The sequence below is a fragment of the Hevea brasiliensis genome, chromosome 9, assembly GCF_030052815.1.
Source record: "Hevea brasiliensis isolate MT/VB/25A 57/8 chromosome 9, ASM3005281v1, whole genome shotgun sequence".
Classification (NCBI taxonomy): domain Eukaryota; kingdom Viridiplantae; phylum Streptophyta; class Magnoliopsida; order Malpighiales; family Euphorbiaceae; genus Hevea; species Hevea brasiliensis.
Window position 1 is genome coordinate 11,251,557 of NC_079501.1, and position 22,069 is coordinate 11,273,625.

Consider the following 22,069-nt stretch of genomic DNA (forward strand, 5'->3'; position numbering starts at 1 on the left):
AAAATGCATTGATCATATTGTCCTAACAAGTTACAAGTAGATGCCAAGTTGCATTTCTTGAACAAACTTCAAGAATTCATGCCTAAAAAAACTAAAACAGGATGGTTATTACTCCTTAATATACTATTAATTAGCTGGAAGTTGCAGAAGAAATTAAAAATAGTGCAAAGCTGATAAAATCTCTAATACCCCGCATTTTGCCCTTGAAATAGACACAGCTACATGCATACTTACACAAAAATAGGATCATGATCTTTTCCAAAGATACTGAAATTCAATATATATAATCATCATCAAAGATCATATAATTGCCATTCCTCTAAGGTTTTTCCTCTCTATCAGCCTGGAAATTACACGAGCAAGCAAAGGCACTGTTACAATTAGTACACACAAATATGGATTTATGTCACAAGAGCAATGGTTAAGCCATTTACATATATACCTTGGTTACAAGCCTCTCAAAAGCCTCAGTTCCATGCTATTCCATATATTTCTCAGCAGCAGTTGAAATGTCATCTGGCTTATTGAAAACTGTTAGGAATGTGATTCAAATCACTAACGGCTAGTAGGAAGTGGTCTTGATGAGTTTAGTAATAAATCTCATGATTGCAGGAACTGTTACTAGTTATCCTCATTTTGTGGGAATGTTATTAAGTGTCGTTCTATTTTCTAGGAGTTCAGTTATATGAGTGTGGCTATTTATAGCTTGTTTTGTTATGTCTGTGTGTGTGAGTCTTTTGATTTATTGAATAAAAAATCAGTTCACTTTGTTCTTGTGTGGTGTTATTTCTTTACACCTTCTAGTTTTTTTCAAAAGTTTTTTTTATTCTAACATTTTGGTATCAGAGCCTGGTTCTTCTTTCTGGCTTAAACAGCAATGGCCTCATCAGGATCCAACTCATTACAGTCTATGATTCCAGTCTTCAAGGGTGAGAATTTTGATTTCTAGAGGATCAAGATGAGGACACTTTTCAAGTCTCAGGAGCTTTGGGAGGTGGTTGAAGATGGGTATAGTGAGACTGATGATGATGCAAAATTGAGGGAGAATAGAAAGAAAGATGCAAAAGCACTCTTTTTCATTCAGCAAGGACTTCATGAAAGTGTTTTTTCAAGAATTTCAGCAGCAGAAAGTTCAATGGAGGGGTGGAAGATTCTGGAAACTGAATTTCAGGGTTCATCCAAAGTTATTATGGTCAAACTTAGTCGTTGAGAAGGGAGTTTGAGACACTGTCAATGCAATCCGGTGAATCGGTTCAGGAATTTTTATCGAGAACAAGAGCAGTTGTTAATCACATGAAGTCGTATGGAGAAGAGATCACGGATGGGACTGTCGTTGCAAAGATCTTGAGAAGTCTCACTCCAAGATTTGATCACGTAGTTGCAGCAATTGAGGAGTCAAAGGATCTGTCAATCTACTCTGTGGATGAACTCATGGGGTCACTGCAGGCACATGAGGATCGATTGAATAGATCACAAGAGAAGAGTGAAGAAAAAGCTTTTGCCGTGAGAGATTCTACTCAAGATGAAGGGAGAAACAACAGTAGCGGTAGAGGAAGAGGACGTGGTGGTTCAAGAGGAAGAGGCAGAGGCAGAGGTTGGGTGGAACAGAGGAAATGTTACACATGCGGCAAACAAGGTCATCTTGCAAGAGACTGCAAAAGTAGTCAAGCAGAGTTTGCTGTTGAAGAAACTGAAGCAACAGAAGAAGAATTTCTGTTCATGGCGTTAATGGAGCATGGAAAGAAAGAAAAAGCTGTATGGTTCATAGATAGTGGTTGCTCTAACCACATGACTGGGATGAAAGAGATGTTTAGAGAGCTTGATGAAACTGAAAGAAGGGTGATTCGTTTGGGAAACGACAAGCAAGTCCAAGTAGAGGGGAAAGGTATAGTTGAGGTAAAATCTATTTATGGGAAAAGTAAACTCATTTCTAATGTTCTATATGCTCCAGAGTTGGCCCACAATCTCTTGAGTGTGGGACAGCTTTTACTTAGTGGTTTTACTATTTTCTTTGATGAAACATACTGCACTATTACTGAGAAAGCAACGGGTCATGTTTTGGCCAAAGTACATATGGCTGAAAATCGCATGTTCCCCTTAGTGTTCAGTGAACTGGAAAGTCATGCAATGGTCACTATGTCTAAGAATGCCTCTCAACTTTGGCATCTTCGATATGGTCACCTAAATACAACTGGATTGAGATTGTTGGCTCAAAAGGAGATGGTTAGTAGTCTTCCACGAATTGAAACAACTAGGGTAGTATGTGAGGGATGCATGTATGGGAAGCAAAGCAAGAGGCCATTCCCAGTTGGTCAATCTTGGAGAGCAACTAAGCCGTTGGAGCTTGTACATGCCGATTTGTGTGGTCCCATGAGAACTGAGTCATTAGGCGGCAGTAAATTTTTCCTATTGTTTGTCGATGATTATAGTAGGATGAGCTGGGTGTATTTTCTCAAATTTAAATCAAAAGCCTTTGAGTATTTCGTTAAGTTCAAGGCTCTTTTGGAAAAGCAGAAGGGAAGCAGCCTGAAGATTTTGCGCACTGACAGGGGAGGAGAGTTCACTTTTGAAGAATTTAATCAATACTGTGAGAAGCACGGAATTCACAAAGAGCTGACTGCACCTTACACTCCAGAGTAGAACGGAGTAGCGGAAAGGAAAAACAGAACAATTGTTGAAATGGCGAGAAGTATGCTAAAAGGTAAGGGGCTACCTGATAGATTTTGGGCGGAGGCGGTGACTACTGCCGTCTATTTAATCAATGTTTCACCAACAAAAGCTGTTCTTAACAAAACTCCTTATGAGGCGTGGTCAGGTAAAAAGCCTTCAGTTCAGCATCTTAAAATTTTTGGGTGCATTGTGTACGCAATGATTAATGCACGTGAAAGACATAAGCTAGAAGAAAAATCAATTAAGTGCATTTTTATTGGTTATTGCTCACAAACTAAGGCTTATAGGGTCTATAATCTAGCAACTGGTAAAGTGATTATAAGCAGGAACACAGTGTTCAATGAGGAAGATTGTTGGCAATGGGAAGACGAAGGAAAAGCTCCTGTGTTTCAGATCAAAGATGGTGAGGAAATACATAGCAGGAAAACTGGAAGCATGACCACTTCAGAATCAAATTCTGCTGCAAGTCCAGTTGGATCGAACTCAGTGAACAGGTCAAGCGTTGGCCTAAATTTGTCTAACAATGTTGCAGGTTCCTCAAATGGAGAAACAGACAATGATGATGATGATAGTGAGACATCACCTATGAAGTCAAGGTCACTTAGAGAGATTTATGAGTCATGCACTTTTGCTCTTTATGTTGCCGAACCCTCCTCTTATGAAGAAGCAGCAAAAAGGCCAGAGTGGAGACTAGCAATGGAGGAGGAAATGTCAGCAATTGAGAAAAACGAAACCTGGAGTTTGGTTGAGCTACTAAAGAATAAGAAAGCTATAGGTCTGCAATGGGTATTCAAAACCAAATATAATCCAGATGGGACTCTAATAAAGCACAAGGCAAGGCTAGTGGTGAAGGGCTACGCACAAAGGAAAGGGATAGATTTTGAAGAAACCTTCTCTCCTGTGGCAAGATATGAAACAATACGAGTAATATTATCAATAGCGGCGCATCTCAAGCTTTGTGTCTACCAGTTTGATGTCAAGTCTGCCTTTCTTAATGGAGAACTAGGTGAGGAAGTTTATGTAGTTTAGCCTGACGGGTTTGTTAATCAAGAAAGTCCAGGTAAGGTCTTTAAACTTAAGAAAGCCTTATATGGACTTAAGCAAGCCCCTAGGGCGTGGTACATGAAAATAGATACATACTTTCTACAATGTGGGTTTAAAAGAAGTGAAAATGAGCCAACAATGTATATTAAGAGCTGTGGGGAGTATGATTTTTTGTTAGTATGTTTGTATGTTGATGATACGATTTATGTGGGGACTAACAGCTCCTTAATTATGGAATGTAAAAGTCAAATTATACAGAAGTTTGATATGACAGATCTGGGTGAGCTGCACTATTTTTTGGGAATGGAAGTAAGGCAAAGTAAGGAGGGGATTTTCATAGTTCAAAAAAAGTATGCAATGGATCTTTTGAAGAAATTCAATCTGAACGGGTGCAAAGCAATAGAGACACCCATGAATGTGAATGAGAAACTTCAGGAGGAAGATGGGTCTGGAGCTGTTGATGCACAGAGATTCAGAAGTTTAGTTGGTGGTTTGATTTATCTCATGCATACAAGACCGGATATCATGTTTGCTGTGAGTTTGGTATCAAGATTTATGCACAAACCAACAAAACACCATTATGGAATAGCTAAGAGAGTGTTAAAGTATGTTGCAGGAACTCTAGATTTGGGGATTTGGTATTGTCAAACTAAATCTCTGAAACTGGAGGGTTATTGTGATAGTGATTGGGCGGGTTCATTAGTTGATAGAAAGAGTACAACAGGATTCTGCTTTACACTTGGGTCAGGAGTAGTCACATAGAGGTCAAAGAAGCAACCTACGGTTGCCATATCATCGTGTGAAGCAGAATATGTAGCTGGAGGAGCAGCAGCATGTGAAGCTGTGTGGATGAGAAAACTTTTGCTTGACCTTGGCATGAAGCAAGAGGGGGCAACTGAGATTTACAGTGACAGTAGCTCAGCTATAGCTATGACAAAAAATCTCATCTTTCATGGTCGAGCTAAGCACATAGAAATAAAGCACCATTTTATAAGGGAGCTAGTAGCTAAGGAGGAAATCAGCTTGAAATTCTGCAATTCAGATGAACAGGTTGCAGACATCTTCACAAAGGCGCTGCCATATTCCAAGTTTAGTTATTTAAGAAGCAAGCTTGGGATGGGAGAATTTGAATCAAGAGGAGGTGTTAGGAATGTGATTCAAATCACTAACGGCTAGTAGGAAGTGGTCTTGATGAGTTTAGTAATAAACCTCATGATTGCAGGAACTGTTACTAGTTATCCTCATTTTGTGGGAATGTTATTAAGTGTCGTTCTATTTTCTAGGAGTTCAGTTATAAGAGTGTGGCTATTTATAGCTTGTTTTGTTATGTGTGTGTGTGAGTCTTTTGATTTATTGAATAAAAAATCAGTTCACTTTGTTCTTGTGTGGTGTAATTTCTTTACACCTTCTAGTTTTTTTCAAAAGTTTTTTTTATTCTAACAAAAACATCCTTCTTCCGAGGGACCTACCAGATTTTTTGAGCAGTTTGTTGGGTTCATATAGACTGGTCTGATGAAGTGCTGATAGACATGTGCCGCCCCATTGAAGTGAGGCAGGACCAACCAGCAGGTGACTGTCAGCTTGGCGCAAGGCCAGATTGGGATACTGTCATTGATAAATTAAATGTATATTTTATGCCAGAATCAGGCCATTTCATGAAAGTTTCACACCAACGTCTGAAGAAACTGGCCAACCATTCCAGGATTTGGGAAATTGTTAGCTCGAATAGGGTCATCATGGAATACAGAACCCAATAGGTTAGCCATTGCTGTTCATCTGTGCGAGATTTAGTCTCTATAGCTTTAATTGAAGCGTATCTGTTAAAATCAACACAGAAAGCCATTAGAGCTATATAAGTCCATCATTGCTTTCAAAGCTTTAGAAAGTAGGGACACAAACTTAACAAGAGTGACAAGAGGTCTGCAAATAAAAAGCAGAGAATCTCAGTTAGAAAAACCCAGTATTGAAACTAACTTTATTTTAAATTTTTTGGGACATTGTCATTGCAGAGAAGACACATACAAAGCAAGAACATCAAAGTTTTTGGCCACAACTTGGACAAAACCATTCCAGGATTTGGGAAATTGTTAGCTCGAATAGGGTCATCATGGAATACAGAACCCAATAGGTTAGCCATTGCTGTTCATCTGTGCGAGATTTAGTCTCTATAGCTTTAATTGAAGCGTATCTGTTAAAATCAACACAGAAAGCCATTAGAGCTATATAAGTCCATCATTGCTTTCAAAGCTTTAGAAAGTAGGGACACAAACTTAACAAGAGTGACAAGAGGTCTGCAAATAAAAAGCAGAGAATCTCAGTTAGAAAAACCCAGTATTGAAACTAACTTTATTTTAAATTTTTTGGGACATTGTCATTGCAGAGAAGACACATACAAAGCAAGAACATCAAAGTTTTTGGCCACAACTTGGAGAAAATTCCCAAAGCCACCCATCTCTTCTTACCAACTAAACTTTCTTTCTTTCTTTCTCTGATACTGGAAGCCGGAGAGAAGATGCACGCACTCACTGAAAAGCAGATGAAAAGGTCAAAAAAGAGAGATGAAAAAGTGGGCAAAGAGGTCTTTGGTAGGAGCTGATTTCCTTTCCATAGAATCAATATTATGATGCACAAGAAAAGAGGCACCGAGTTTTTGACAATCATCTGGTGTGGGAGTGTGGCTGCATCGAGCTTGATTCCTGAGAATCGAGCCAATTAATACTTGCCAAATCATATACATGGATCTTGACCTCGTTATTCATGTTTAATGGATAAATTTCATCGTATATTACATTTTGTATTATGAATATATGATACATTAGATTTAAACGATATGTCATACAAGAAAATGGCCATGTGAAATCATTTCTTGCTCTTCCTGTTCTCCAACAAGTAACAGATCGTTTATTTATGCAAAGTTTGTTGCTTCAAATTTTATTCCATATGTAGTAATTGAGATATAACATGACTTTCAACCATGATATGACTATGCAATGATGTTTCTGCGTTCATTTCGATAGAGTTTCTTTTTTTTCTTTTTGTAATATTAGATAAAAAGAATTATGGTTGATCAATTTTTTTTTTTTTAAATAAAGGCACGAGTATTAAAAATTTTTAAATAATATTAAAATGCTTTATAATAAAGTTGACTTTAATTAATAAGAAAATATTATCAACCACAATAACATTGTCTATTATTTCATATTATTTTAATCTGCAGGATTATTGCATTATAGCAATATTATCAGCATAAAATTATACGAGAAATTATTGCATTAAGTCCAAAAAAAAGTCATAGGCCAACAGACTTACTATAGGTCTGGTTAGGTTGCTAGTGAAACTGTTGTTAAAAAATAAATTTTTAAATATATTAATTAAAAAATAATTTAAAATTAAATTTAATAAATTTTATTTATAATAATATTAAAATAATAAAATAAAATTTTCAAATTATTTTTTTAATAATATTTAAAATAATTTTTTTTTCTAAAAAATATTTTTACTCTCTAACCTTAATTCTAAACAAATACTATTTCTCCTCCTTTTCTCTTTATTATTATTATTATCACTATTATCATTATACACCGTTATTTGCAAACAGCCCAATTCAACTATAGAAATGGGTCTATGGCCAAGCCCATTATACTCCCTTACCCTATTATCTTTTTCTTTTCTTCTTATTCAATTATTGATTGTATGATGCTATAAGAGAATTAGACTCTATATAGTTAATCAATTACATAAAATATTTAAATACAAGCACAACTCATTTCTTGGTAAGTAGAAGATAAACATATAATTAAGTTAGATTTCTATGACATATTTCCCTGCTTTAATTATTTGCACATAACAAGTTTAAGTCATTTGTTTTAAATTAATATTAAAAATATATAGAATAATCTTTAAATAAGATAAAAATTATAAGAAAATCAAAATAAATATTTATTTATACAATCTATAGTACTTACAATTGCATTAAATATTGCGTCAACATGACATAAATTGATGAATATATTATAAGATAACACAATAATTATTTTAATGTATTAATCAAATCAACAAAATATGACCCTAATACTTTAATAGACCCAAACCTAAATCTTCTAATTTCATATTGAGCTTGAGTTTGAATTAATTTTAGGAGATTTCAAGAAGATATATATATATATATATGAGAAGGGCCACATCACAAGCACTGCTCTAAGTCCTACCTAGACAAAATAAATTAATTGCAATGCTAGAGATTGTATTCTCCTAATTTAGTTTGGAATAAGGTATTTGTATTATATATAAAACTTGAACAATCCTTCTCTCTCTTAAGTTAAATTTTGGAGTAGAGTTAGATCCGATATATTTTTTATACAAAATATTAGAGTCTACCTTATTTTAATGTTAAGCTACCTGTAGACGTCTTTACATGCAAAACTTCACACTCCAAATATTTATGTCTGGGTGTGAGGGGGGTGTATTATCTCATATTGGTTTGGGATAGATTGTTTATAATATGTAGAAAACTTGGACAAATCTCCTTTCCTTCAAATAATTTTTGGAGTTAAGTCTGATTTTTTTTCCTCAATAAATGAAGTTATTGTATTATGCGAAAGTGGAAAAAATTTTTTCCCCTTTTTTCCAATTTGAGTTGGGGCCCAAACCATTTTTAATTACCTAGGTAAATACATATGATATATGCAACAAAAATTAGATGGCAGATGGTACTAGCATTTGCATTTACAGCTTGATGTAATGTACCATGCATCTCTTTAACTATCATATGAGTAGCACCAGCTTCACAGGAAAAAGAAAAATTCTATTTATCATCTTTCAAATAGAAAGAAATTAATTAATTACTACTTGGCCATACATGATGAAATTTGAAGTCCCGCATCCTGCTCAATATATGAAACCAAAGGATCAAATTAGCTTTTCCATGGGCCAAGAGAAAACATACGACTTCATTAATATTCCTAGGCTTTTGATGATATACTATATATGCATCTGATAAAATGGGACCCAAACACATGTTCTTGTTACTTAATGATTAGATAATATAATTTTTTATTATGACCTTGTTTAATTAATGATTAAATGTGTACAAATACATATATATATCAAATAATGTAGAGAGTTGTGAAATCAAATTATTGAGATGTATGTAAATGTAACAGTACTTGTGTACCGCAGCAGTCCAGTTATAATGTAAATCTGGAAGATAAGCTGCAAGGTCAGCAGCATAGTATAACCACCCGTCAGAATATACGAACGAAGCATGACAGTGTACCAAATATTGCCATTAATACATGGGTGGTAGATGATACTATAAATCTCAATTACAGCTAAGGCTCATTGGGATCATGTCCCCACCTTTTAGCCTCCATTATATTCTGATTTATGCTCCATCGATCATTGCAGATTGGACTAACTGAACCTTTAATTTCTTCCTTCTGGCTCGTAGGGACATAATTCTACTGTTCCTTTGTCTTCTAATGCCACCTCCTCCTCCTTCTTCTTCTTACTATATATTGCAAATGATACATTTTTAATTAATTTGTTAAAGTCCCACGTTTAATTAGTTGGTTAAAATCATCAATTTGGACTTTTCATTTTTAAACAATTCTCCAGCTACACTATTTTTTCTGAAAAAAAATATCCAATACAATTTTCTTGAAAAAATAGTGTAGCTCGAATAAAGTGGTGGGAGTTCAAAGGAGTAAAGCAAGTGAAGTTCAAAAATGAGCTTCTCGAGTCCGAAGCATGGAAGTTGGATATGGAGGCCAATGATATGTGGATACAAATGGCATCAAAGATTAGAGAAGTAACTAGAAAAGTACTTGGAGAGTCTAAAGGACATGGACCACCCTCAAAAGAGAGATGGTGGTGGAATGAGGAAGTATAAAAGGCAGTGAAGAGAAAAAGAGAATGGTATAAGAAATTACCTAAATGTGATAATAATGAGGCATATGAACAGTACAAGATAGCAAAGAAAGAGGCAAAATAGGCAGTTCGTCAAGCAAGAGCACATGCTTTTAAAAAGTTATATGAGAAACTTGGAACTAAAGAATAAGAGAAAGATATTTATAGATTAGCAAGGAGAAGAGAAAGGAAATGTCAAGATTTTAATCAAATTAGGTGCATTAAGGATAAAGAAGGAAAAGTGTTGGTGAAAGATGAGGACATTAAAAAAAGATGGAGAAATTATTTTAATGATCTTTTTAATAATAATCAAAATAGTAATAGCCTGAATATAGACTATAGAACAATAGAAAAAAATGTGAATTATACTAAAAGTATTAGATCTTTAGAAGTAAAGGAAGCACTTAAAAGAATGAAAGTGGGTAAAGCCAGTGGACTCGATGGAATACCAATTGAAGTGTGGAAGTGTTTGGGAGATATAGGAGTGGCATGGTTAACTAAATTATTTAATAAGATTCTAAACTCAAAGAAAATGACTAATGAATGGATGAGTATTTTAGTACCTATTTTTAAAAATAAGAGAGACATACAGAGTTGCTCAAACTATAGGGGAATTAAACTCATGAGTCATTCTATGAAGTTGTGAGAGAGAGTTGTGGAGCATCGACTACGTTATGATACTTATATCTCTCTCAATCAACTTGGCTTCATGCCCGGTTATTCAACTATGGAAGCGATCTTTCTCATTAGAAGCTTGATGGAGAAATATAGAGATGTGAAGAAAGATCTACACATGGTTTTTATTGATTTGGAGAAGGCTTATGATAGTATTCCAAGAGATGTCTTATGAAGTGTGTTAGAATAAAAGAGGATATCTATCAGGTATATACAAGTGTTGAAAGATATGTATGAAGGAGTAACTACTATTGTGTGCACAGTGAGAGGGGACACAAGAGATTTTCCGATCTCAATTGAATTACACTAAGGATCAGCTATAAGCCCTTACCTTTTTACATTAGTTTTAGATGAATTGACGAAACATATACAAAAGAGTATTCTTTGGTGCATAATGTTTGCGGATGATATTGTTCTGATAGATGAAACGCGAGAAGGAATCAATAAAAAGCTAGAGCTTTTGAGAAGTACTTTAGAGTCAAAGGGCTTTAAGTTAAGTAAACGAAAACAGAATACATGCATTGCAAGTTCAGTGAAAGCCAAACTGGTAATAGGAAAGGAGTTAGTTTGGATGGAGTGGTACTGTCCCAAAGTAATCACTTTAAATATCTAGGCTCAGTCCTTCAAGTAGATGGGGGATGTAAGGAGGATGTTTGTTATAGGATCAAAGCCGGATGGTTGAAGTGGAGACGTGTCACGGGAGTTTTATGTGATCGCAAGATTCCCAATAAGTTGAAAGGAAAATTTTATCGTACAGTCATACGACCGGTTATGTTATATGGTAGTGAGTTTTGGGCACTGAATGAGTCGTATGCGTCTAAGATAAGAGTTACAGATATGAGAATGTTAAGGTGGATGAGTGGCTATACTAGACTAGATAAAGTCCGTAATGAGAGAATTAGAGAAAAGGTAAAAGTGGTGCCAATTGAGGATAAGTTGAGAGAAGGGAGATTGAGATGGTTTGGTCATGTGAAGCGTAGACATACGAAGGTTCCAATTAGACAAGTAGAGTGTAAATTGACTTGGATGAGAGTAGTATAACATGACCTAGAAGCATTACACATTTCTGAGGATTTTACCCAAAATCATTTAGAGTATGAAAAGCGAATCCATATAGTCGACTCCAAATTTTTGGGATAAAGGCTTAGTTGAGTTGAGTTGTATTTAATATTTTTAATTGATATGATCAAGTAAACAATAATGCACAGTTATTGAACTAGTTACACGAATCAGTCTGATTTTATACACATTAAAACTCTTTCATGCTTTTCTTTTGGTTAAATAAAAAATGTTCAAATATAATTCAGTTCATTGGAGAAATTTTGAAATCTCTTACTTGACTGGAAATTTTTAGAATTATTCAGCATATATTATTTAAGAATAATACTTATGAAGTTATTCTCATGTATATTAGTGATACGCATGTAGAGCTACATTATATTCTGATTGAATATTACATATAGAATATCAAGAACACTTTCATCCATAAAATTAGTTTGTAGATTCCAAATGTGAGTGTAAATGCACAATTTCATGGGCATGGACTGTATTCAATAATTTCTTCTTTTTTAAAAAAAAAAAATTCAAACATTTTGTAGGTTGACCTCAAGGAAAATTGTCAAATTAATTAAATAGTGCTGAAAAGTGCATTCAAACAAGAAATTTTGGAATATAACCGGAGTTTCATATAGCTCTCGTTATAATTAATAGTCAAAATCTATTCATTATACAAATAATGGTTACATAGAATAATTTCCCAAGAGGAAACACTTGCAGAGTGAATAAAAAATAAAAAATTCTTCTTTCCTAAGAACATGCATAAAACTTCCCGGAGAAATGGAGAAAGGTCTTTTCTACAGATCAGGTAAACTATGGCTATAGTAGCAAAGTATATGCAAGGCGCTTCATGTTCAAATCATTTACTGAAGCCACAAAACAGAAGCTAGTTTTCTGAAGCCAACAGATACCTTTTAAATGTCCCAGATCCCACATTATAACTACGCAATATATAATGAAGTGTTTGAGGTTAGAATGAGAAGGCCAGATCAATGGCTCCGTCCAGTGAATGGTACAACTGTGTGTGGGGTTGGGACTGGGAGAGCATGGCATTTTCATCACTCAACAAGTGCAAGCAGCTGGTGAGCTGTTCCTTACGTGAAAATGATGAGGAATGATCGGGGTGGGGCTTATTTAAACTCAATTACGAGTGCCGAGCTTCTCCATCTCAGCCTCTGATATATATGATGACGCACCATATATATAACATAGCAAATGCAGATGCAGGTGCATGATGCATTGGCAACGTAGAGATGAGAAAAAAGTTCCAGATGGAAACAATGTTATAAGGGTAGTGCAGTACAGAATCAATGTTATAAGGGTAGTGCAGTACAGAATCAACTTCACTTCAATGCTTCTGTAGATCTAGAGAGAGAGAGAGAGAGAGAGAGGGGCTATGATGATGATGATGATGATGATGATGATGAGTTTCTCAAAACCTAATAACCTCAAGTTCAAGTTAGTAATGACTAATGGGGCTTATAACATTACAATAATATTTTGCATGCGGCAAAGTAATCGATCTCTTTCTTGAACCAAAAGACATGTTTTTGCCTTTTAGGTAGTACTGAAAGCTGCTAACATACCAACAGTAATTAAAAAAAAAAAAAAAGAAAAAAGAAAAGGAAATGGTTCAGCCACTCACACACAGCTGGAGATCATAGATATAGACCTTAGCAAGACCAGGCAAATACTCATGTGAATACTTTCTTTCATCAAACCCTAAAATTTTCTTCACTAATCACACCAAAAATCGAATACTAATTAACTCAATTCTTTTCAAAACAATCAAACCTTGAGCCTGTATTGCAAAATGCAGATATATATCGTTAAGAAGTATGTAGTAAGTAATAGCAATGCATTGATCAAACCATACGCTTGCTTGCTTAGATAGTTGTATCTTGCCCGTCCTCTCCTCCATGGTGCGGGTTTGACCCACTCGCCAGAGACTCGGAGGCGCCGCCACTACCCATAATTGGCCTATAAGCATTGAGCGCGGCCATAACACCTAAGTGACTTTCAGTAACAATACTAGTGCCGCCGCCGCTGCCACTTCCGCTTATTGCTGAACCCAATTGTTGGCCAGGCAAGAAAGCCATGGGCGAAGGAAAATTCATAAAATGCAACCCACCAGACATAGAACCCCTATATATATTGGGACTAGCACTAAAAGATGGAAATGTCGCCATGGGGTCACCGCTTATCACTTGGTTATTACTAGGATTAGAAACCATCCAAAATGTCGCCGGGATCGGACTATGAGTCGTCGGAATTGGCCCTGTACTAGTTGATTGCAACAAATAGCTCCCCATCTGATGACCTAATTCATGCTCCGGCCTTCGCTTTCTCCCTAGACTAGTCTCCCCATCGGTGACATCTAGACAAGAAGTGTCTCCACCTCCTCGTACTTGTTTATTAGCAGGCGATCCATGTAAAACAACAGAGGTATTCAAATTCCCACCTACATTATTATTACTTGAACTAATGGAATTAAAGCTTAGTGAATCATCCGGAGGAAACAAAATCCTTCGGTGCTGCTGGGAAGCTGAGGATGCTTCATCAACGACTATGTTCCTCTCCCACTCACTCCTCGAGCGTAGCTGTTGATGGACAGCGAAGTTGGGATTGAAATAAGTGTTCCTCAGATGGTGAGAGGCGGAGATGGAAGACCCAGAACTGCGAAGAGAGATGTTAAGGGAAGTGAAGTTAGCAGGAATGGTACCGGTACCAGTGGCAGCGATGACAGCGGGTTCAGCTTGTTGTAGTAACCACTCGATGGTTTCACCGTCGGATTTGTGGCCGAGTTCACGAGTGAGCTGAAAAACCCTGGCAGCGCAGGTGGCAGGCATGCGGATTCGACGGCCGCGGCCTTCGACTTTGGTATGCCGGTCCTTGGTGGAGGTGCGTTTAGGAGGGGGTTTCTTGGCAGGGTTAGAGGAGGAGGAAGAAGGTTGACGATCAGGAGGAGGAGGAGGAGGAGGTGGTGGCAGTAGTTGTTCTTGTTTTTTTTCTAGTAATTGAAGAGGGAAATTAGGCCTGCTGCTGCGGATCCCATTTTCAGGATCCATGATCATGTGGGGGGAAGAGGATTATAAAAGTTTTAATTAAAAAAAATTTTTTTTAGGGTAAGGGGTGGAATGGATTGCTTTTGTGCTATAGTCTACCAGTACATATCTGTTGGTGACCCTCAAACATTCACTGACTTTGGTGGCCTAGTGGGTCTTTCTTTTCTTTTCTTTTCTTTTCTTTTGGGTTTGCTTTGTTTGTGGTAGCATGGAATGCGGGAGATGGCTGCTAAGTTGTTTTCTCACGAAAGGAGATAAGGGAAGAAGCCAGGAGGTCAAGCTTTAAGCAACAAACACAATGAGTGAGAACTATGGAGGTGGTGGGCTAAGCCGTAAAAAATAACTAATAAATATAAAATAAAATCACCAATCTTTTTCTTCTCCCAAATTTATTGGGATTATGGAGATTTCTTTGTAGTTTTGGGGGTTTTCAATATTTTTATTTTTTTAAAAAAAATAAATTAATATTATAATTAAAAAAAAAATGTTGCAGTGTGTGGGTTTTATTTGTGGTTGGACAGTGGCTTGGTTCAGACTCCACGTGCGGTGCTCTTTATCATTCAATCCATAGATGCAGTAGTGGCCTGAGTGGGACCCAATCATCCCAAGTCAAAAATACTGAAAGAAAGACTACACTAATCAAATTAAAAGAAAATTGTGATAATCAAGTGGATCCCATTCCACTAATCATTGCTCTCTGCTCTTTCCCTTTGCATCTTTGCTTTTCTTTCCTAATCCATCTATTTTAATTTTCCCTTTCCATTTGCTTACCTCTTTTTTTTTTTTTAATTCTCATTTTACATTGTATGTATATATATATCTTAAATTATATTAATTAATTAATTTTACCAATCTTCAAATGGCTAAGTGCGATCAAGATGGCAGATTTGCATATTTTTATAGTCATTTTGTATTATTGAATTTGTGATGCCTTTAATCAAACATATGTCCACAATCGTTTCACACATACGTCCCCATCGAAAATTATATCATTTGAGGGTGATTTGCACGTCAACCTCTAAACCCCTTCATCAATTTCTCTCCCTTCTATTATTCAAGCAACTGGACATACATAACACATATATGTGAGGACAAATAGCAAAACAGATATTGAAGATCACAAAATCATCTTGATTTGTGCAATTCAATAATATCTCTATATAAACTAAAATTTAATTTATCAAATATTAATACATATTTTAATAAATCAAACAAATTTTAAAACTATTACTTTTTGTTTATAATATGAGACAAATATTTAGTTATAATAATAATTTAAAAATAAATTAATTATTTTAATTCAAATCGTGTAAATAAGGGAATTAATTAATTAGAAGATTATTATTAAATAAATATTTTCGCAGCTATATCCAAGGTAATTAATAAAGCCAAAAGTTTGAGGTCTGCATCATCGGACTTGCGATCTACCGTGCAAAAGGTATGTGGTCCTTTAATAATTAAATGGTAGAGCCGGTTAATTTTATTCATTATATTTTCAAATTAAGTTCAAACCTTCAAATTTTGCACCAACAACCGATCAGTGCCGTGAAACTAATACTTAGAAAAATTTTACTAGGTCAGGAATTCGAATTTTGAAATCATTATTGTTAAGAAGATTTTACTTGATATCACTCCCAACTTGGGTAAAAATTATGTACTTAGGCTATGTTGGATAATATTAACTGTTCTAATAACTATTAGCCGTTTTAGTAGTCATTAACTGTTTTATTAGTTATTTGTTAAATGTTAGCCGATAGTGGCTAGCCATCTATATAGAAATTTAAAACAAAAGTATTCAATAAAAATAATTATTGGATTAGCTGTTAAATATAAAAATAATTGTATCATATTATTGACCATGATCAAAACACTCTCTCAACCTCTAAAAGTTAGGAGGGATAGCTTTTCATAAATCACTTCCTCGATTTCTAAACTCTATTATAAATACTATATCACTGAATAATATAAATAAAAAAAATAGTATTTTGATTATGATCAAAACATTAAATATTATTTTAAAAACTGTTATTGAAGAAGGCTTAAATTTAAAAAAAAAAATCAAATTTTGCACTAATTTATGATTGATAAAAGTTATTTCAGATGTACTCGTAATCATGACGACCAACTAATTTAAATTTTATATTTTATTCATAATATAATCAATTAATTTATATTTTTGAAAAAATTTAGGGGTAGGAAAAAAATAATCAATGTGGAATGATTCATCATCATTGAACCTAATAGTACACCTCCATGGCCTTCTGTTGTTCTTGCCTTTTCAATTTCCTATATTCTCTCACGCGCGTGGATCAAAATCTTTAGTAAATATATATGTCAGAAGTGAAAAATAAATAAACAGGAGTAAAAATAAAACTATTATATTAGAGAGAAAGAACTTCGCAAGCCCCTTTGTGCTGTCTGATCAAGTGTAAATTGGAAAGGTACAATAAATAGTTAAGTTGGCCATGGACATAAAGCATAGCTAGCAACTGAGTTGATCAGAGGGTTAAAAAATTTTCCAACAACCAACATACCCAACCAATGATGGATGAAACCTGTTTCTACTTAATGTAATCATATCAGCTAATAATAATAAGTAATGATTAATCAAATGAAGACCCAAATGAGCACTTGAACTAATCGATCATGAGCATAATTAATTCCCTGGGACAGATTTTGGTTTATCAGGTTTCTAGTTTGTACTAAACTTTGATTTAGATGACACTTAGTCATGTCATTTGCAACATATTCATTAGCATGGGATGTGCACTCTTCATCCTTCCATTTGTCTCAACTATGGCACATTGATATTTTTCTACCCCAAATAATTCTAAAAATGAAACCAATAATTTCAAGGTTTGTGAGTCTCATGAAATTGTCACCAAATTCAAGGACATTAGCACGTTCCACTAGTCCGTTCCTAACCCGCTCTATTCAGAATTATTTTGGATAGGAAATACCCCAAAAACCTGGCATCCTTTTCAACTTTTCTCAATTCTACAATCTTACTTTTTGTTAACAAATTATATAATTTGAAATATCAAATTTATAGAATACGATTATAAAAACAATTTTATATTATTTTAAATAATAAATAGAAATGAAAAATAATTAAATATTAATTTTTTTTTTAATTTGAAAGGTATTAATAATTAACATATTAAAAATTTCCTCAATTTAAAAATTTTAAATTTATAAATGAGAATCATAATAATAATTTTATATTTTTAACAGTTTCTTTATATAATCATTGAAGCTCTGACAATACCCTTTAAATTTATCAAAAGATATATATATATTCATAAAAGACATATGGATTATTTATAAATATATGTGAGAGAGCTGCAGTCAATCAGCAATATCATCAATTTATAGGGACCACCTGTATTAATTATTCCATGTTAGTTGGTTGAAGTTTTCATTGGCAAGGAAATAAATATATAGAGAGCTCGCTCTCTCTCTCTCTCTATATATATTTGCAATATCAGCACTAATCATGATTTTTGCCATATAAATCTGTGAAATGGAGTCCACAGCTGGTGTTTGGTGCTCTATTATAAATAACCATGCTTAAATTTTGCTTAAAAATGAGCAACCTGCGATTACTAGATGCAAAAGAAGCCCTAATTCTCTTAGCTAGAGTCTTTATATGGTACTATATATATATATATGGTCCCAGAGCCACAATGATGTACTCTATCTAACATCACAGCAATGAAAGCCACTTTAAAGAGATATAGCTCCAAATGGGATTTTCTTTTTCTTTTTCCCTTTTTAATAAGAAAATAAATTGGAATATATCTATATAATATGGTTGCTGAGAAATCACGTGCCTTGCCACCCATGCCGGTGATGCAGATGGCTCACCATCCAATTTGGCCAATCATACAAACAAATTTGTCGGAATGTTGGCCGTTAATGACTTAGAAATAAGTCATTTTCTACCCCATTTTCGGTCAAGCTCGTTTCATCTCTTCAAAGCTACAAATCTCATTAACCATCCATATTTACTATTCATCTAACAATTTATATCTCTATATCGTTTGATTTTTCATAACCTTAATACCCAAAAAAAAAAATTCAATATACTATGTGGTCCATAATGTTTAAATTTTTAAGATTTTTTGTCAATAGATAGAACACACAAAAATATAAATTTATAACAAGAATTGATCGCTATTAAAATTATTACAATTTTAACAGAATTTTTATCCTTATATACCCAGACTTCAGATTTTATAAAGCACAAGCTGTAATTAATGTACATAATAATTAAATATATATATATGTTATTGGATTGGATGAATGTATTTTATTTTTCACAGAAAAAATGAGAACGCGAACAAGATCAATATCCATGCGAAAAATGCATTGTCAGCCAATGGACAGTATGAAATTCAGTTGATCATGTGATGCGATATGAAATAACACCTCAATCTAATAATTTCATGAGAAAATTTCGAATAATTCTATAATAAAAAAAAGGTAAACCTTGTTAAAATTGGGAACATTGACAGTGTATAAATATTAATTAGAAAATTGATAGATATATACAAGATAGTGGGTGTGGTTCATGTTTGTTGGGCGCAATAAAAGAAATTTGCATCAATCGCTGTCTTTCAAGAATGGGAGCATATAAAGCAGTTGACTCTTCTGTGCTAGCTGGGTATATATATATATAGATATTCTGGCAAATGGGCTGTTCTTGTTTTGCATGGTAATGTATGCAGTGCCACCATGCACCTTTGAATTCAGAATTGATTATATATATATAATATTTCATGTCGGCAGAGAATTTAGAATTTCTTGTTCAAGATATAATTGCCTTTAAATTCCATACATTCTCCCAAACATCTTGACTTTTCTTCATAGTTAAGTTAATTAAGCATTCAATTACTTCGAATCTATATCTCTGATCATTCTATGTAGAATTTATACTAATTATAATTATAATCCTTATATATACATATGTATGCATGGCGGCTGCCTACTTTTACCAAGTTCAAACCTCTTGTACATACCTAGTTCTAAGTTTCAAACCCTATATATATATATATACTCTCGAGATAATATTTATATCAAGTCAATTGCCTATCCCCTTTTTATTTTCATTATTTTGTTTTTATTAGTTTTTTCTTTATTTTTTCAATTTAGTTAAAGAAATACTACATTTGCATTTAAATTTTACACTGTAATTAAGAAATGATTATATAATCTCATTTTTATAAAAATATATTAATAATTAGCTAAATTACCATTTGTTTCACTTAATTAGTCCTTATATAAATATTATTATATTTAATATAGATAAAAAAATAAATTTAAAAAAATAATTAACACTCCTTAATTTTTTAAATGTAATAGATAATAATAAAAAAATTTAAATACATAGATAAAAATAGATAGAAAGAATATAATATATCTTAATATTAAAATAAATAATTAATATAAAATAAAATATATATTTTATGAATTAAATATATAATACGTGTATGAAAATGAATAGGGAATTGATGGCAAGTATATATATATATATACACATATACAATACAATTTGGTTCATTATTATATTATAAAACGGTGAGTGATGAAGAAAAAAACAGTTTAATTATTAGGTTTCATGATTATCAATACATTAATTATTTGTAGGAACGAACAAAAGTGAGATATATATAAAAAAAGAAAATGGCTAAAAGGAGTACCCATTATTTCTATTATTGGTTTGGTGCAAATTAGCAAAGAGAAAAAAAAAATGATAATGAAAGAAAATTTTAATTTGAAAGATATATATATATATATATATATATATCCTTGATTTCTTAGCTACCAAACATCAAGAAAGGGACTAAGCATATGGCTCCAATGAATCAGCCCATGCACAGAGAGAGGCTGTAATAGTCAAGAAGCACTATAGTAAGTAGAGCTAAAGAAAGAAGAAGGATTGGTTCGGGACCCACTTTCCAGCTCACTAAATGGAATGTCCTTCTCTACTCCCTCTGGCCAAGTTGGTGGTTTGCCTGACAATGCCACGTCACTCTCGACACTTGGAATCTTCTTTCTCTTCCTCTTCCTCCAAGGGCTTAGATCATCCTTTCTCTTTTTGCCGCGTGGCAAGACAATCTCCCATGATTCCCTCCCAAAAGATAGGGCTGATGTCACCAAAACATAATTATCTTTTACTTAATAAATATATATTATATTAATGTTGTAGGGTGGGTCACATCATGCATGACTTTTAGGCCACTGCTTGCTTTTTAGGACTCAAGATATAATTGAGTACGCGTCTACGTCTAAATTGGGCTGGGCTACGATGGCCGCCATGACCCATATAATAATAATTAAATTACTATTATTTTTGTCTATTTTATTTCTGGTGATGCAATTTTTTCACTAAATTTTCATTAAAAAAAAAAAATTATGATACAGATGTAGACATGATTTGATGTGAATTGGGCACCAACAATTAATTTGAAAGAGAGTCACAATCACATATATGAAAACATCTATAATACCAAAAGGGTCCACTAAATGCTTGGTTTCAAAATTTCAAAGAAACTGCTTGCCACGTGATTGACTATTAAATTTCCATATACACATTTGCAAAGCTTTTAATAAATTTGAGATAAGATCTCTCAATAGTTTTGGGTAAGAATGATTTGGATAGTGGGGTGAATTTAAAATTTGGTGAAATTCGATGGGTATTTATCAGGCAATAGACATTTTTATCAATGCTCCCTCCATGATTGAAGCAGCATCAACCCAAAAAAAAAAAACAGTTGTGCAAGGGATTTGATTTGATAACTATGCTCAATATGTCGTGTTGTGGATCATTTGGATTTGTAACAAACTTTGTCTAAATCACTGCGCCGACATTGAACGAATGAAAGTGAAAAAACATATTAGAAAGATAAGGTTTATCATTAAGTGTATATTTTTATTTGAGAAAAATAAAATTATTGAGTTGTACCCACCAACAATTTATAGAATCTAACCTTCTCTGTTTCAATGATTAGAACCTGAATTTTCAATTATGAATTTTCTGCCTATGCTATTTTTAAGTTATGTTTGGATAAAATCGAAAGATGAGTAAATAAAAAAAAAGAGATAAATGAGTTATATCTTCTTGTTTGTAAAAGAATAAATTTTATTATCTTTTACTTCTTAATTTTTAATTTTTTTACGCTCAAAATTTGAGTGTAACGAGAAATAAAAAAAAAAATATTATCATTATTTCACTTCTTTTTAAATATAAAAAATATGTATTATATCTTTTTATTTTTTTATTAATTCACTTATTTTTAAGCATGATTTTTTTTTTTATTATAAATCTTCTTACCTTTTTTTCCTTTTTATTATTTATTACACTTTTATTATTTATCATGTCCTGATCACCTTTTTTGAACAGGCTTTTAATGTTTATAATGATTTAAATAAAAATATTTTTATAAATTAATTTAATTAAAAAAATTTATAAATATTATTATAAAAATATATATTTTATATTTAATTTAAATATTTATATAAATAAGCCTAACATTTAACATTCGAATTCATCGTAAATATTAAAATTAAATTTATATATAATTATTTAATTAAATTAAATTTATTATATTAAAATTTAATTAAATTAAATAACTATAAAAAAATTTAAT

The 22,069-nt window shown here is 33.3% G+C and overlaps 1 protein-coding gene and 1 pseudogene across 1 annotated transcript; both read right to left on the bottom strand.

Moving 5' to 3' along the window:
- Positions 1 to 274: 274 nt before the first annotated feature.
- LOC110635219 (HVA22-like protein c) lies at positions 275 to 6,430 on the bottom strand (annotated as a pseudogene).
- A 6,551-nt stretch (positions 6,431 to 12,981) lies between these two features.
- Positions 12,982 to 14,741, bottom strand: LOC131183056 (transcription factor TCP15-like). Its single transcript, XM_058152852.1, has one exon. It carries the CDS (start codon positions 14,424 to 14,426, stop codon positions 13,239 to 13,241), a length of 1,188 nt encoding a protein of 395 aa, XP_058008835.1. The 5' UTR covers positions 14,427 to 14,741; the 3' UTR covers positions 12,982 to 13,238.
- Positions 14,742 to 22,069: the final 7,328 nt, after the last annotated feature.